The 14,126-nt window shown below is 35.0% G+C and overlaps 1 protein-coding gene across 3 annotated transcripts in view; it reads left to right on the top strand.

The window, feature by feature from the left end:
• The window catches only part of LOC145694973 (beta-galactosidase-1-like protein 2), an 89,831-nt gene that overhangs the window by 62,356 nt on the left and 13,349 nt on the right, over positions 1 to 14,126 (top strand). For all 3 annotated transcript variants that reach the window (XM_081771783.1, XM_081771786.1, XM_081771784.1), the window contains exons 10-11: positions 1,556 to 1,800; positions 13,516 to 13,722. In XM_081771783.1, the coding sequence (XP_081627909.1) occupies positions 1,556 to 1,800; positions 13,516 to 13,722 (452 nt within the window). The remainder of the gene's footprint in view (positions 1 to 1,555; positions 1,801 to 13,515; positions 13,723 to 14,126) is intronic.

Genomic DNA, 14,126 nt, shown 5'->3' with positions numbered 1-14,126 from the left:
CAGATTAATCATCGGTTGTTGCAACTGAGCATGAGTGTTTAATAGTTAGCATTTCCATATTAATTCTGCCTGCAGTTGTGAACTTAAAACAGTGCAGTTTGGATAACAGTTTTTGATCTTAACATTGTGAGTAGTACTCTTTATTGGACAAATGAGTTATTTAAGTTGATTTCAATTATGGTACCCTTATCCAGCAACGATTACGATGTGAACAAGGGGATAATTTGGTTCTTGAAGTTAGTATTGGACTAAAAGTGAAACATTCCAGCCACTGTGTGTAAGTTTAATTATTTATTGATAATGTGTCTATTGCAGTCTCTCTCTAATTATTTGAATGCAGTTAATAATAATAATAATAATAATAATAATAATAATAATAATAATAGTAATAGTTATTGTCGTCGCAGTTCTATTTTGGAGTTTTTATTATCATCATTATTTATTGACAAAACATTGTATTATATAAGTTGAAGGAACTTGCACAGTGGTTTCTCATTAACTTAGGAATATATTTCAAATGTCGTCGAAAGTATTCTTATTATTTAAAGCAGTGATAGCGAATTTACAATCATTGTGGGCTAGGACTAAATTATCATATTGGGGGGCCATTTTCCATTTTCTTTTCTTTCCCCTGAGATGACGATTGGTTGAAAGTACGTAAGTAATATATTTTCTGAATCTTGGTTCAATTCCTCATTTCATGTTTCATGTGCCTACACCAATTAAGGCTTGAACAACGAACATTTAAAATAGCTCTATGAAATATATATTTTCCAAAAATTGGTCCGATACTGACGTTATCATGCAGAATAGTAATCAAAATGTTAAAGAAGATACATTCACAGTTGAAAGTCAGGTTTCGATTCATGTATAATACGGTGGCCAGCTTCACTCCTCCCGTTATCATGAAAAAGATAAAAGAAAGAACAGAAAGAAGAAAGAAAGGAAGAAAAGATCATACATTTCGTTCATTTTTATTCAAATGTATGAATACATTGCCAATGAAAACATGACATACTTATGGGTTGCCATTTGATCGTCACAGATTTAAAGAATACTTGAAAAAAAATAGTTCTAATTTCTGAAAAATCTTTGTATTTCCACACTTTTCGCTCTCTGCTGGAGTTTGGCACAGAAGATAAAGTAGAAGGAATATCAATAAACTCAAGAAAATATAGAGGAACGAAATCACTTGGAAAGAGTAGTGAATATACACCTTGTTCTACCGATTGCTGCTGTTGCTCGTCAAGTGGAGGTATAGCTCGCTCTAAATAAATGACTGATGAGTAGTGGTTTGAGAAATATTAGTAATGGCTTATAAGTAGTGGATCCTACTATAGTACTTTAAAAGTCTGCTTGTTTCTAGGTGACTAAATACACGTTAAGTAGGAAATGAGTACTATATGCAGTAAACTGTGTTTGCATCGATAACAACGTGAATTTTCTTCTCAAAATGTATATATTTGCGTAATTAACAGTACAACTAGTACATACAAGTATGTTAAGTTACATATCCTCCTCTAAAAACTCTTCATGCTATTAATTTTTTCTTCAGGATCCAAAGGACCAAGTTACTGTTGATCAGGTGATTCCTATGGAGTTACTAGATATTAACAATAAGAGTGGACAAAGTTATGGGTACATTATTTATAGAACGAAAGTTTCCCTCTCGAAGGGATCTGTTTTAACAATTGAAGGAGGAGTTCGAGATGTTGCTATGCTCTTATTAGATGGTGAACTTGTTTCACAACCATTATTTTGCTCACAGAATAAGAACAACTTCGGAACTTGGTTACAAAAGTAAGCAACTAATTTGTTTTATTTTATTTTATTTTATTTTACTTATTTATTTATTTATTGTAATAACTAGTACTTGATGAAGGAATCTCATGAATGCACTTCATTGAAAAAAAAATATGTAATGAAAGGTTTATTTTCGTTGAAAAGTGATATATATACAGAGTGTTCGGAAGCAACAATGGCAACATTTTCGAAAAAGAATCCTTACGCGAAAAAATTTAAAAAATATAGACCAACCTGGGTGCACAAATATATCATTTCGGATGCTTGATATTATTTCGGATGTTATAGCTTACCGAAAATTGGTCGGAACGATACAAAGAAAGTAATAACTCGAGAATCAAGTATCGAATGAAGGTGATTCCATTCCATTAATGTACCAGTGAATATACGTTGTATCATTGTACCAGTTTTCAATTTTTGATCCATTATTTTTCGCTTGTAGTCCTCATGAATTTTCCCTTTATGCTTCGTAGTTATCCTTTAGCTGCCCCTGTTCACATCCTGTGGTATAAGCATTATGTTCTTTCACCCAATGTTCATCTAACATTTAATTCTCAACTTGTGAACCTTTATTTCATTGTTTCAATATATTTTCCATGGGCTAAAGCTCCAAAATGACGCATTTGCGCAACCTTGTTGGTCTGTGTACTTTTTTGTTTCTTCTATGCTGTTTTCGTGTGAGGATTCATTTTCCATTGTTATTTTTGGTTGTTTCCGAACACCCTGTATATCTTTCATTATTCAAATTTCCAGTTTAAGTTTTCCATTCGTTACAACCCATTTTAATGAATGGAATAACACACAAAGTTCTTGGTAATGATTCACAGTGACTTGAATTCTGATTTCGCAGGTACTGGGTGGTCTGCTGCTCTTTAATGTATGATGAAATAATTTAAACAATTCTATTCGTATTTACTGCATGTCAAATCTTCCTCAAGTAAAATGTCCAACGGAAAAGCAAATGGCTGGTCAATAGTGGTTTGAGAAATAAAACACAAATTTGGTAGTTCAGTTGATAATTCAGGTTGTCCATATTATTCCATCATGTTATCTATGTAATGAAATTAACAACGTATAAACATAAGTGTCGTGGAGAACAATGTCTAGGGATGAATTTACTAGTATAGCAGGCATTATCTACTGATTCCCTCTATTTAGAGGAACAACAATAAATTCAACATGACTGAAAATTCAATTCCTAGCAATATTTATAGGAGTAAACATTACATTCTTTCCTCAACATTTCCTAGGTTTAAGAGGTATGCCTCGTCGATACTCAGACTACCCTGACACCTACACCACATGAAATATAGTATCAAGTGTAGTTCATTCCTTTCCTTCCTCGCCGTTTTAGAGCTCGTAATTATTATATGAGAAGCCTTCGCTAGCGCTCGGCCAGTAAGAGTAGTGATTACTAGACTAAGTTACCTCAGGAATAACAGCGTAATTTTTTTTGAGACTTCATATCGACAAGAGAGATTGCGACCTCGATGTTGGACTAAGGTTTTATCTGGGTACAGAAGCTTAGTATATAGCTCTGTTCGACCTTTAAAATCTTACATGATCTGAGTTCAGATCGGCGTGAGCCATATATATATATATATATATATATATATATAGTTATTTATTTATTTCAACGCATTCTTTTTCGATCGTTTCGGTTTATCAGATTCAGTAGAGACAGTTTCTATCGTAATATTTTACAAAGATCAGAAAAATTATGTTCACAGGGGAGCCTATGAAGTCATATGTGATGGTGATAGTATTGACATTATCATACAAGGATTATTGACATTATCATATTGAATACAAGGACCATATTAGATATTCAAAAGAAAAGGGATTGGCTTTTTTTAGGCTTATCTATATATTTATTTAAGTATGATACCAATATAAATAACACGTATTTGTTTTATTTGAACCAGAAACCCATACTTCCATGCTGACAGAGAAAATTGAAGTAAAGATTGGAATACGGAAGCAAATTTATTAACAAATTATTACACAATGATCCTTGTATCACAAATAGTTGTTTGGTTATAATTTCAGAATTTCAAGTTCATGTTCTGACAACACTGATGAAAATGCAATATGGGAAAGCGACAGGGGTCACGAAAAAAAAAATTAAAACACAAGATTGTTGGGAAGATTAAATTTATCCAATACTGTAGAAGCATCCCACCGTGTATATATATTCCTTCTGTCTCCTCGACCCATTCCTTCTAAGTGCTCTGATTTGGGTGACATTGTAAAACCATCGAAAGTAAATTATAAGGAACAGAACAGCAACATAAATGAGTTCCTCGTGTCAGTATGAGATTAATCAATATGCAACCTAGATTAAAAGGAGATTGATAACATTTTTTACTACTAATAAACACACAGAATTCTGATTAGATTATTATTTTTGAAAAATAGAATATTTCCTTGGACTTCTGAAGTACTTTAAAACAAGTACGAAGACGTTGTAGGCTGAACGAGCAAATACTCCTAAGCCTGGAACAATATACAGGGTTTTGCAAAGTATATGTTACAGCGCTTGGGAGATGATTCTTTATATCAAGTGAAAGGAAAAGTTCTAATAAGCATAAGTCGAGAATTGCCTCCTTTCAGAGCTATAAGGCGCTGAAAATGCAAAAACTAAGGTTTTAAAGTGCCATAGCCTGAAAATTGTAAGACCTATCCTTGAAGACTATAAGGAATTACAGAGGACCAGATGCACTTTTACTAAATAACATGTTTCTGAATCCTCCGGTTCCGGCGAAACAAGTTGTATAAAGTTGGGTTAAGAGTAGGATTAGGAATTATATTTCTGGGCTATGGTCATATTAGCCCATCACATATGAGGGATAACGACCCTCGGAGATCACACTGTCCGGGGAATTGGGGAAGGAGAAAGGAATCAGAAGGAAGAAAGCTCTTTAGAACAACTAAGTGAGATATTCCGGCATTTGCCCGATGTGAATGAGGAAACGCCGGAAAACCTCACTTAGGATCGATAGCGGAAAAAAAATAACTTTTTCGACTGAGTGTCCCCACCGGGAATCGAATCTGGGACCGTTTGCATCAGAGGCGAGAATGTTAGCGACTATGCTACGCGGAGCCACTAGAGGAAGTTGAAATACAGGAAACTCTTTAAGTACTAATAAGCGTTAGTGATAATATTCAGGTAGATGATATTTAGAAATAATTCTGTTCCTCTATTACTAATTGAAAATGACTATTATTACCTTTCCCTTTCATGTAACAACCAGTATTATTGTCGGGAGTTATGTAACCACACACTACATAATTTATCTTCAAAGATCAGTTTTAGATAATAAAGTGGGATTAAGTTGCAATACTAACATATGATTTAGTAACGTTTTGAAGAACGTATTACTATCTTGGCCCTCTTTAAGAATTAAAACTGCAAAAATACGTGATACTTTGGTGTTCAGCAAGTGAGTTGTCTTCAGATTGAATGACTATAATTGTTGATAAACGCGAATGAGTGAAATCGAAAGGATGCATGAAGGAAAATACAGAATTCGAACGATGGACTGTCTGGAAATTTAACCCAGACCTTTAACTTGACAAAAGTTTCTCTTCTTTCGGTAACAACATACTGTACTGTACATAGTTATTCCAGTGCTGTTTTATGAATGGAGTATAAAATAGTAGTGATAAATAGAACACTTCTAAAATATATTTACAGAGCACGTTGAAAACAAAGCAAGTTCTTTTGAAATGCTCGTAGAATACATAGTTACCAAAGACTATCATTAGTGGAAGCTCAAGAAATAGCATATAAAGGAAACAGACTTCATCGTTGGTTGTAGTGTGATGAGCGACTGATTCACTGAATACGGTACGTCATCACCCATAAGTAATATCCTTTAGTTTAGCACTTGACTGCAGGACTGTAATGGAATTGTAATGATCAAACCAGGTATCCCACTCACCAAAAGTGGTCGCTCTTTAACTGATACATTTCGGCACCTCTAATAGAATTCTTAATTTTCTTCAATCAGACTATGTAGGTTAAGAGATGTTTCTACGATTGCAAATTTATACCAAATAGAATTTAGTTGGTTTTATATCCATGGTTATTGTCTTGAGGCTACCAGGATGGATGTTAAATAGCAAGGACTAATCACCCGAGAAATAGAGACATGGGTAGAATGTGAGGGTGGGAGAAAACAGTTAAACCCAGAAACCTCATAGGTATGATTATGATCTACTGTAATGTCACAGTTCTGACTGGATCCAACACAGGGTGGCCCTACATAATGGAGACACAAAAGCTTTTTCACTGAAACACTATTCGCTTTCATTACAGTCCTGCAGAAAAGTAGTAAACTAAAGGTTATTGATAATGGATAATGACGGAAACCATTTCAATGAATCAGTCACTAATCTACTACAACCAACGATGTAGTCAATTTGCTGTGTATGTTCTTTTTGAACATCCACTAATGATACAGTCTCTGGTACCACTGTATTATACAAGCATTTCAAAAGAACTTGCTTTGTTCTCAACGTGCTCTGTAAATACATTTTAGAAGTGTTTATATTATTGTTTTATATTCCGTTCGTGAAATAGTATTGGAATAACTATGTACAGTATGTTGTTACCTGAAGAGGAGTAACTATTGTCAAGTTAAAGACCTGAGTTCAGTTCCCTGACAGTCCATCTGTTCGAGTTCTGTATTTTCCTTCATGCATCTTTTATATTACATTCATTCGCGTTTATCAACAATATAGGCATTCAGTCTAAAGAGATCTCATTTGTTGAATTACAAAGTATCACATATTTTTGTAGCTTTAATTCTTAAAGAGGAGCAGGTTCCTCAAAACGTTACTAAATCGTATGCTAATATTGAAATTTCATCTCATTTTATTAACAGAACTTATCTTTGAAGATAAACTATGTTGTGTGTGGTCGCTATAATTCCCGGAAATAATACTGTTAGTTACATGAAAGGTAAAAGTGATGATAGTTATTTTCAATTAGTAACAGAGAAACAGAATGATTTTTAGATATTATCTATCTGAATATTGTCACTAAAACTTAATTAGTAGTTAAAAACTATCCTTATACCCCAACTTCCTGTGTGCAATTTGTTTCGCCAATACTGAAGGATTCCGAAACATGGGTATCTAATAAGTGTATACTAGTTCCTGTGTAATCCTTGAACCATTTGCGATAGTCCCGTAATTTTTGAGCTAAGCATTTCGAAATCTGATTTTTTGCGTTTTCAGCGCAAACTTTTTTCGTTCATTTGATATAAGGAATCATCTCCCATGCGTTGTAACATGTATTTTGCAACACTCTATATAATTTGACTAGGCATAAAGAAGTCATTGCAGTAATGTTTGCAGGTTCTGAAAGTTTCGTTTTCTGAATCAAAACTGTAAATACAAAATTCATCTTGTAGAAATGTTTTACACTTTTTACATTTTAGCGTGCTCGGCTAACAATGCTTGGGTGAACCTACTTATATAGAAAAAGAAAAAAAAAGTCTGATGAAGACACAGTTATTGTGTTGAAACTGTTACGTGATAGTGTTTTTTTTACATATTATCACATAGCCTTGCTCAGTGTGGTATTGTGTATTAGTACAAAATGGAAACAGGACCTGATAGAATAGTTATAAAAAAGTCAGTAAACATTTCATCGGAATCGCTTACTTTCAGAGTTACATCTCCAAAGTTCCTTTTCTCACGCTTTCGGCAGTCTGTACATATTCATCTCGAAAACTAGCCATTGAGCAGTGATGGCATGTTATCGTCTTACACTTATGATCTGCTCTGTCCAAAAATGCATAATGCAGAATCCTTTAGTGGCAGCGCAAGGGATTCCTGGATATTCCGTTAGGATAAGTGGATCCTATTCATGGGTATGGAACGACGTCGTAACAAGTAAAAAAAAAAAAAAAAAAAAAAAAATCCTTGACTGAACATCGATATCTTGATCAGAATCAAGATGGTGAAGGAATTTTGGTGTGCTCTGTGTGGTTACATAACTGCAGAAGGGAATGATTATAGTTGGTAAAATGAAATTAAATAAATCTTCAGTTTAAAACATCACGATCATATCTTGTAGGATAAAAAGACAATATTATTAATGGTTTTGAAGAAAGTCGCGCAATGACGATGTGTGAGAAAATAGGAATATTTCTCGAAACGAAACACTGACATGATATTCTCCCATCGCAAACTCAATTTACGTAGAATCGAAAGTGGGTCTTCTGCAGTAGAGATGAATGTTCTACCACTGACCCACCTTGGACCCGTTCTTTCTTCCTCACCGTAGTGGACAAAAGATTGACAAAGCATGGGTAGTGATAACATATAAAAGCAATAAAACTGATTATGTAGCAAAAAGTAGAAAAAAAGGCGTGCTAAGGAGGTAAATATCTCGAAAAACTGGTAAATATACAATACTTTAGAGATGAATAATGGCAAAGATGACAATACTACAAAATTACGGTAACAGGCAGCCCACAAGGGAACATAACACGAAATGTTCCACTCTTCGTTCCACTGTACCGATAGATTAAGCCCGGACTTCCTGGAATTTCCTCTTGTTACGTTACCGACTTCTATTTTGAAGTTACGTACCTACCCTGATTTTTTGGTAGTTAACATTCCACAATGGTGCCATTTAGGCTAAAGGAGCGGATGATTAAATGATTAATTTTAAAAGTTGGTGAAATGAGAATGTGATAAAAAATTAGAGAATCCTGTTAAAACTCACAAACACGAATTTGTCCACCAGTACCCACCTAAAAATATCCAGTGAGTAGCCATTCGTAGTATGGGGATACGAGTAAATCAAACGTCGAGGACGATGAAAGCACTAGTGCTATGGATTTACTAACATTAATCAATGAGAAAGGGGATCTTATAACTTTCATGTCTTATTGCAATTGTGGATAACGCAGTAAGAAATAGAGGTAGGAGTGAGGATCTCGCTTATTTTTACTAGGGACATTTTGTAGTGTAAGTCAATGGTATGAGTAGCAAAACACATGTAGGTGCACTGGAACTTTCCTTCTGAAGGCCGTATCTTCACAAAAAGATGTTTCCTTGTAGTGATTTGGTTTAATAGCGTCGAAGGACGTTAACGTGTTGTAGGTCTGTTTTTTTTTATTTATTTTTTTAAGCCAGTTTGTGAAGAAAGTAAAACGACAGTTGGCCAGTGAACTCCTGTTAATTGTTGCAGTTTTGCATATCTCTGGATCTCCTGTTGTAAAATACGAAAATATACAATAGTCAGGATGGCGGATTATTCTACGTCCGAGCTGGTAGACGTGCACCCTGTTTATAGAGAGGTACGAGTTAAAAACCGAGAAGTGAGGCACCTGTAAAGTGAAAGGTTCCTGAATTGGAGGTTATTGTTACACGTACTTCATTTCAGCGGGGTGTTCACCTTCGACGGAGACTAGACCTGTTTTAACACTTCGACTGGAACATGAATGACCTTGTACAGTGCTCATAGATGAGTTTGAAAAAAATGTACTTCGTACGCTAGCGGCACGTCCTGACACTAGGCTGGGGGCTAAATATGCACTGTGTCAATGTTTGGTGCACCCTCAATAAGGAAGAAATGCACCCATTCAAGTTATGCATGGTCCAGTACTTATCGCAGGAAGACTTTCCTCATCGTCACGCATTGTCAATGGTTTCTACAGCAAACTGTTGCTGTATCGAACTTTGCATTCATGGTTTTGTGAATCGACGAGGTACTATTTACGATGACAAACATTCAACAGACACAACAGTCATGTATGTGTGTTGAAATCCACATGCTACATTTTTGCAACACAATCAACACAAGTTTTAATTAAATGTATGGTGTAGTATAATGTAGGACCACTGGTCCTTATTTATTGCTTACCCGTCTTTGTACTGATAATTGCCTTACATTTCTATGGGACGTTTTGTCGCAATGTCTAAAGAATATGCCATCAGCAATTAGACAGCGAATTTGGTTGCAAGATGAAAGCGTAACTGTAGATTCCGACGTGGATGTGAGAAACTTCCTAAATCAAATATTCGCTGAATGTCGGATTGGCAGGAATGGGCCTGTGCCTGGCATAACTCAGTTGTATTTCTTTCTGTAAATTGATGAAACACCTAGTATGTGAAACACCTATTGTAACACGCGAGGATCTCAATCACATGTCATTGCAGCTTCCGCTGTGATCTCAGAAATGCTAGCCGTATTTGATTGTACCAGGCAACACTACATTCGTTGATGCTACCGTTATGAGATAAATGGGGGATAGTTTCAACTCTGTCTCTCTCTGAAGTGTTCCACGTCTCTCTATCGTTAAGAGACTTATACAGAGTATAGTGCCAGTGGATCAGACGGTGGTGCAGGGGGATTAATTTTACTCGTCTGATCTTTGATATATTTGATCATTCTATATTGTATACCTTTATGGGCCGCCTGTCAACACACTTCTGTGGTGTTATTTCTGCCATTATTCGTTTGGAAAGTTCATTTGCCTACGCTTTTTGAGATGTCTAGCTTCTTAACACATCCTTTTCTACTTGTTGTTACATAATCAGTTTTTTTCTTTGTTTCGTGTGTCATCATCTCCCTGCGTTGTCAACAATTTCTTAGGAGAAAGAACGGGTGCAGGATCAATCAGTGGTAGAGCGTTCACCTCCACTGTACGGAGTTTCACTTTAAATCTCAGGTAAATTGAGTTTGTGACGAGAGAATATCGTGTCTATTTTGTTTCGAGGGATACTCCCAATTTCTCGCACATTATCATTGCGATAATTGCTTCCAAATAATTAAATATCTGTCTCATTTAGCCTATAAGGTATGATCGTGAATCATGAAACTGAAGATTTTATTTCATTTCATTTTATCAACTACAATCATTCCCTTCTCTAGTTATACATCCACGCACAGCACACCAAAAATTCTTCGCCATCTTGATTCTGATCAAGATATCGATTTCGGTCATCGAATTTTTTTCAGGGTTGAAAAAAAAACGTTTTTTTAAAAAAAAAAACGTTTTTTATGTTTAAAACGTTTTTTTTTGTTTAAAACGTTTTTTTGTTTAAAACGTTTTAAACGTTTAAAACAAAGTACTTTGTTTTAAACAAAAAAACATGTTTAAAATGTTTATTTTGTTTAAAACAATAATCTAAATAGGCATATATATTACATTTTTATACTCTTAGATATTGCTTGCCATCTATATTCAACCGCTAGATCAAATTTCGGGAACTTCCCTAATCTCGGTCCGCTCAAATGTTCAATTCCGGAGAAAGAAATCGGGATTTTCCCGATCTCCGTTCACGGAATATGTAGTTTAGTTTCTTTGTGTTACGTTCTTCTGGTCGTCTGCATTCTTAATCTTTAAACGCCGATTGATGCAACTGCCTGTGTCAGGGCTTTAAACCTCAATGGCTCAGTCTTAAACCTCAAATTAAGGCTGGAAGATGGTTTTGGTACCAATTTATTCCTGAAAGATGCAGCTTTGCTGGTGTGCATTTTATGTATATGGGAGGAGGGTAAATATCGTGCGTTTTTTTTTAACAGTCTTCTGGGGCGGCATTCCCCCTCTTGGGGGATAGATTCATAAAAATTGTTACGTGAAGCAATGAATAGGCCACTACATGGTAATATCGTCTATTTGTACTTCTTGCTTATATGGGCTAGGAGGGAGGAGTCAAAGTTAGCCAATTTTTGGAATTTAAGTTTTTTTTTTTTTTTTTTTTTTTTTTTACGTAAATTACATTTATTTTTACAACAAGCATCAATAGCTCACCCTCTAATTAAGCTAGAAAGATGATTTGGTACGAAAGTATTTTTGAGGGATGAAGCTTTCCGTCAGTTGCATTCTATGTATATAGGGGGTACGTATGTACGGCCGAGAAAGGAAGGATGAAGTTCGTTTTTTAATTTTTCATCAAATTTTTTTCATCAGGTTTTGGCGGGTATTCCTCCCCCCTTTGTGGTACATCCATAAAAATTGGTATGTGAAGCAATGAGGTAGTCCCCTACAGGATAGTAACCTGTAGTAACCTGTATGTGTACTTGTTGTTTATAGAGGAAGAGGAGGGTTAAATTTGATTAATTTACATTTATTTTCGGGACGATCCCATATAACACAAGATATATTTCACTGAAGTGGCCTAGAAGCATAATTATTGTTCGTATACATGATGTGTGCAGCAAAAATGATTTGCATATGGACGTGGTACTATAGTGGAGGAGGGGAGAGCATGTCTAATTCAATAAATGTTTTCTGCGCATATTTTTTTTAAAAATATTTCCTACATAAAACGAATTCATTACGCAATGGCAGCAATGGCTACCATTTCTCATATTATTGCCACAAGTATGTGGCCTACACATTCATCACTTTGTCAGCGTACGGTGACTGCAAGGGTTGCCAGGGCCCCGCAAAGTCAATATTTTCATATTTTTAATGATTTTTATGTCTGTTCTTTTTCTACGAATACGGCAGGAATTTCACGAATATTACCTCAGTAGAATTTGTGGTCTATAAGCTTTCCAATGGTGTATAACTCATGATTCTGTGATAATTAGGGGGGTCACCAGAGCCCCGAACGTGAGAGCCTACCATTTTGTTAAAATCCCTGGCCGGTGTCTATGTGTTGTTATGCCGTAGACATTAATCATTATTAGCTACCCATGTTGCAGATAGAGATGTACCTTGAAAATTGTTTAGTTAAAATATGTCATTTGCTCCTTGTAGGCTAGTCACTGCTCTTTTCCATGAGTTGTATTGTATTTGTCAGAGCATTTCTTCTAGCTTATGATGTGAGAACTCTTCATTATTATGGAAATTATAGTAATCACAAAATTCCCAAGTTTTGAATTTGTGAATTTCGATCTTAGAATAGTGTATAGTGTGTTTAACCTCCGTTATTCTTGTAAATTAAGAAATGTTCAAATACTTCATTTGAATTTCTGTTGGTTTAGTTATACGCACATTGATGTGCAGAATTTCGTTCAGTAATTGCTGTTATAATAAGAATATAACTCTGCTTGTAATTTACTCCATGCATAAATCCTGCGGAGGATGGGTTGTTTGTTAGAAAATTAAATTAACTTACTTAATCTGATATTTTAGTTGTTTTAAACATGTTCAACCACCATCGAAAAAAAAAAAACACGTTTAAAACAATTTGTTTAAAACGTTTAAAACGAACTGAATAAAACAACAGCCCTCGTTTTAAACATGTTTTAAACATTTGTTTTAAACATTTTGTTTTAAACATATCAACCCTGATTTTTTTTAGTTACTAGGTCACCGTTTCATACCCATGAATAGGGTCCACCTATCCTAACTGAATATCCGGAAATCACTCACTTCCTGTGAGGGAATCGTTGCACCACTACTAAAAGATTCTGAATCATGCATTTTTGGATAGAACAGATCACAAGTCTAAGACGATAACATGCCACCACTGCTCAGTTAGTAACTACTTCTCGAGATACTCACTTCCAAAGTTCTTTTTCCCATGCTTTCGGCTGCCTGAACTAAACGATCCCAATGAATATTTACTGATTTTATATATATATATATATATATATATATATATATATATATATATATATATATATATATATATATATATATATATATATATATCGTTTCTATGAGTAGATTCGTCTCTCGAATGTTGTCAGCTGGCATATTAACATCCTGTATATTTATTTATTTATTTCAGAGTTTCAAAATTTGTGTTCGATCCAGAGTTAACAGGTGAGCACACGCTGGATATTCTTGTTGAGAACTGGGGAAGAGTGAATTTTGGTCACCAAGCTGATTTTATTCAATATAAAGGATTGGTCGATGCGACAGTATTTCTAAACGGTGATATATTATTTGAGTGGAAAGTGTTTGCTCTTCAGTTTAAATCTCGTTGGGTGAAAAGGTATAGTACAATTTATATACGTATGTAGTCACTATGTATGTTGCTGTATGTGTGTTTTGAGTTACATCAGTGATATGAATCAGGAAATGGTTGGTGAACCAACAAAAAGTATAAAATTCACGGGAAAGGAAAAGAGACAAAATAGAAAAAATGTAAAGCAAATTCGTTTACAATTTCTTCGTAATTCCCATCGATGTATTTCTTCCAACTGGCTGCTCTATTACGTGACAGTGCACTGTGCTCCTTCTTAGTAAACTACAGAGAGAGATAACAACAAGCAGGAAACTTGACTTTGAGAGAGTAGTGGAGAAAGGCAAACTAGAAAGTTGATAGCGTAGGCCATGGTTTTGTAGGCGTACTCGAGGATTTGTGACTACTTCTACAGCGTCAATACTTGCTTATGG

Source organism: Thermobia domestica, chromosome 9 (genome assembly GCF_964235325.1).
Source record: "Thermobia domestica chromosome 9, izTheDome1.hap1.1, whole genome shotgun sequence".
NCBI classification, from domain to species: domain Eukaryota; kingdom Metazoa; phylum Arthropoda; class Insecta; order Zygentoma; family Lepismatidae; genus Thermobia; species Thermobia domestica.
The sequence above is the reverse complement of the archived record's forward strand: the minus strand, read 5'-3'. Positions and strand labels throughout refer to the sequence as shown.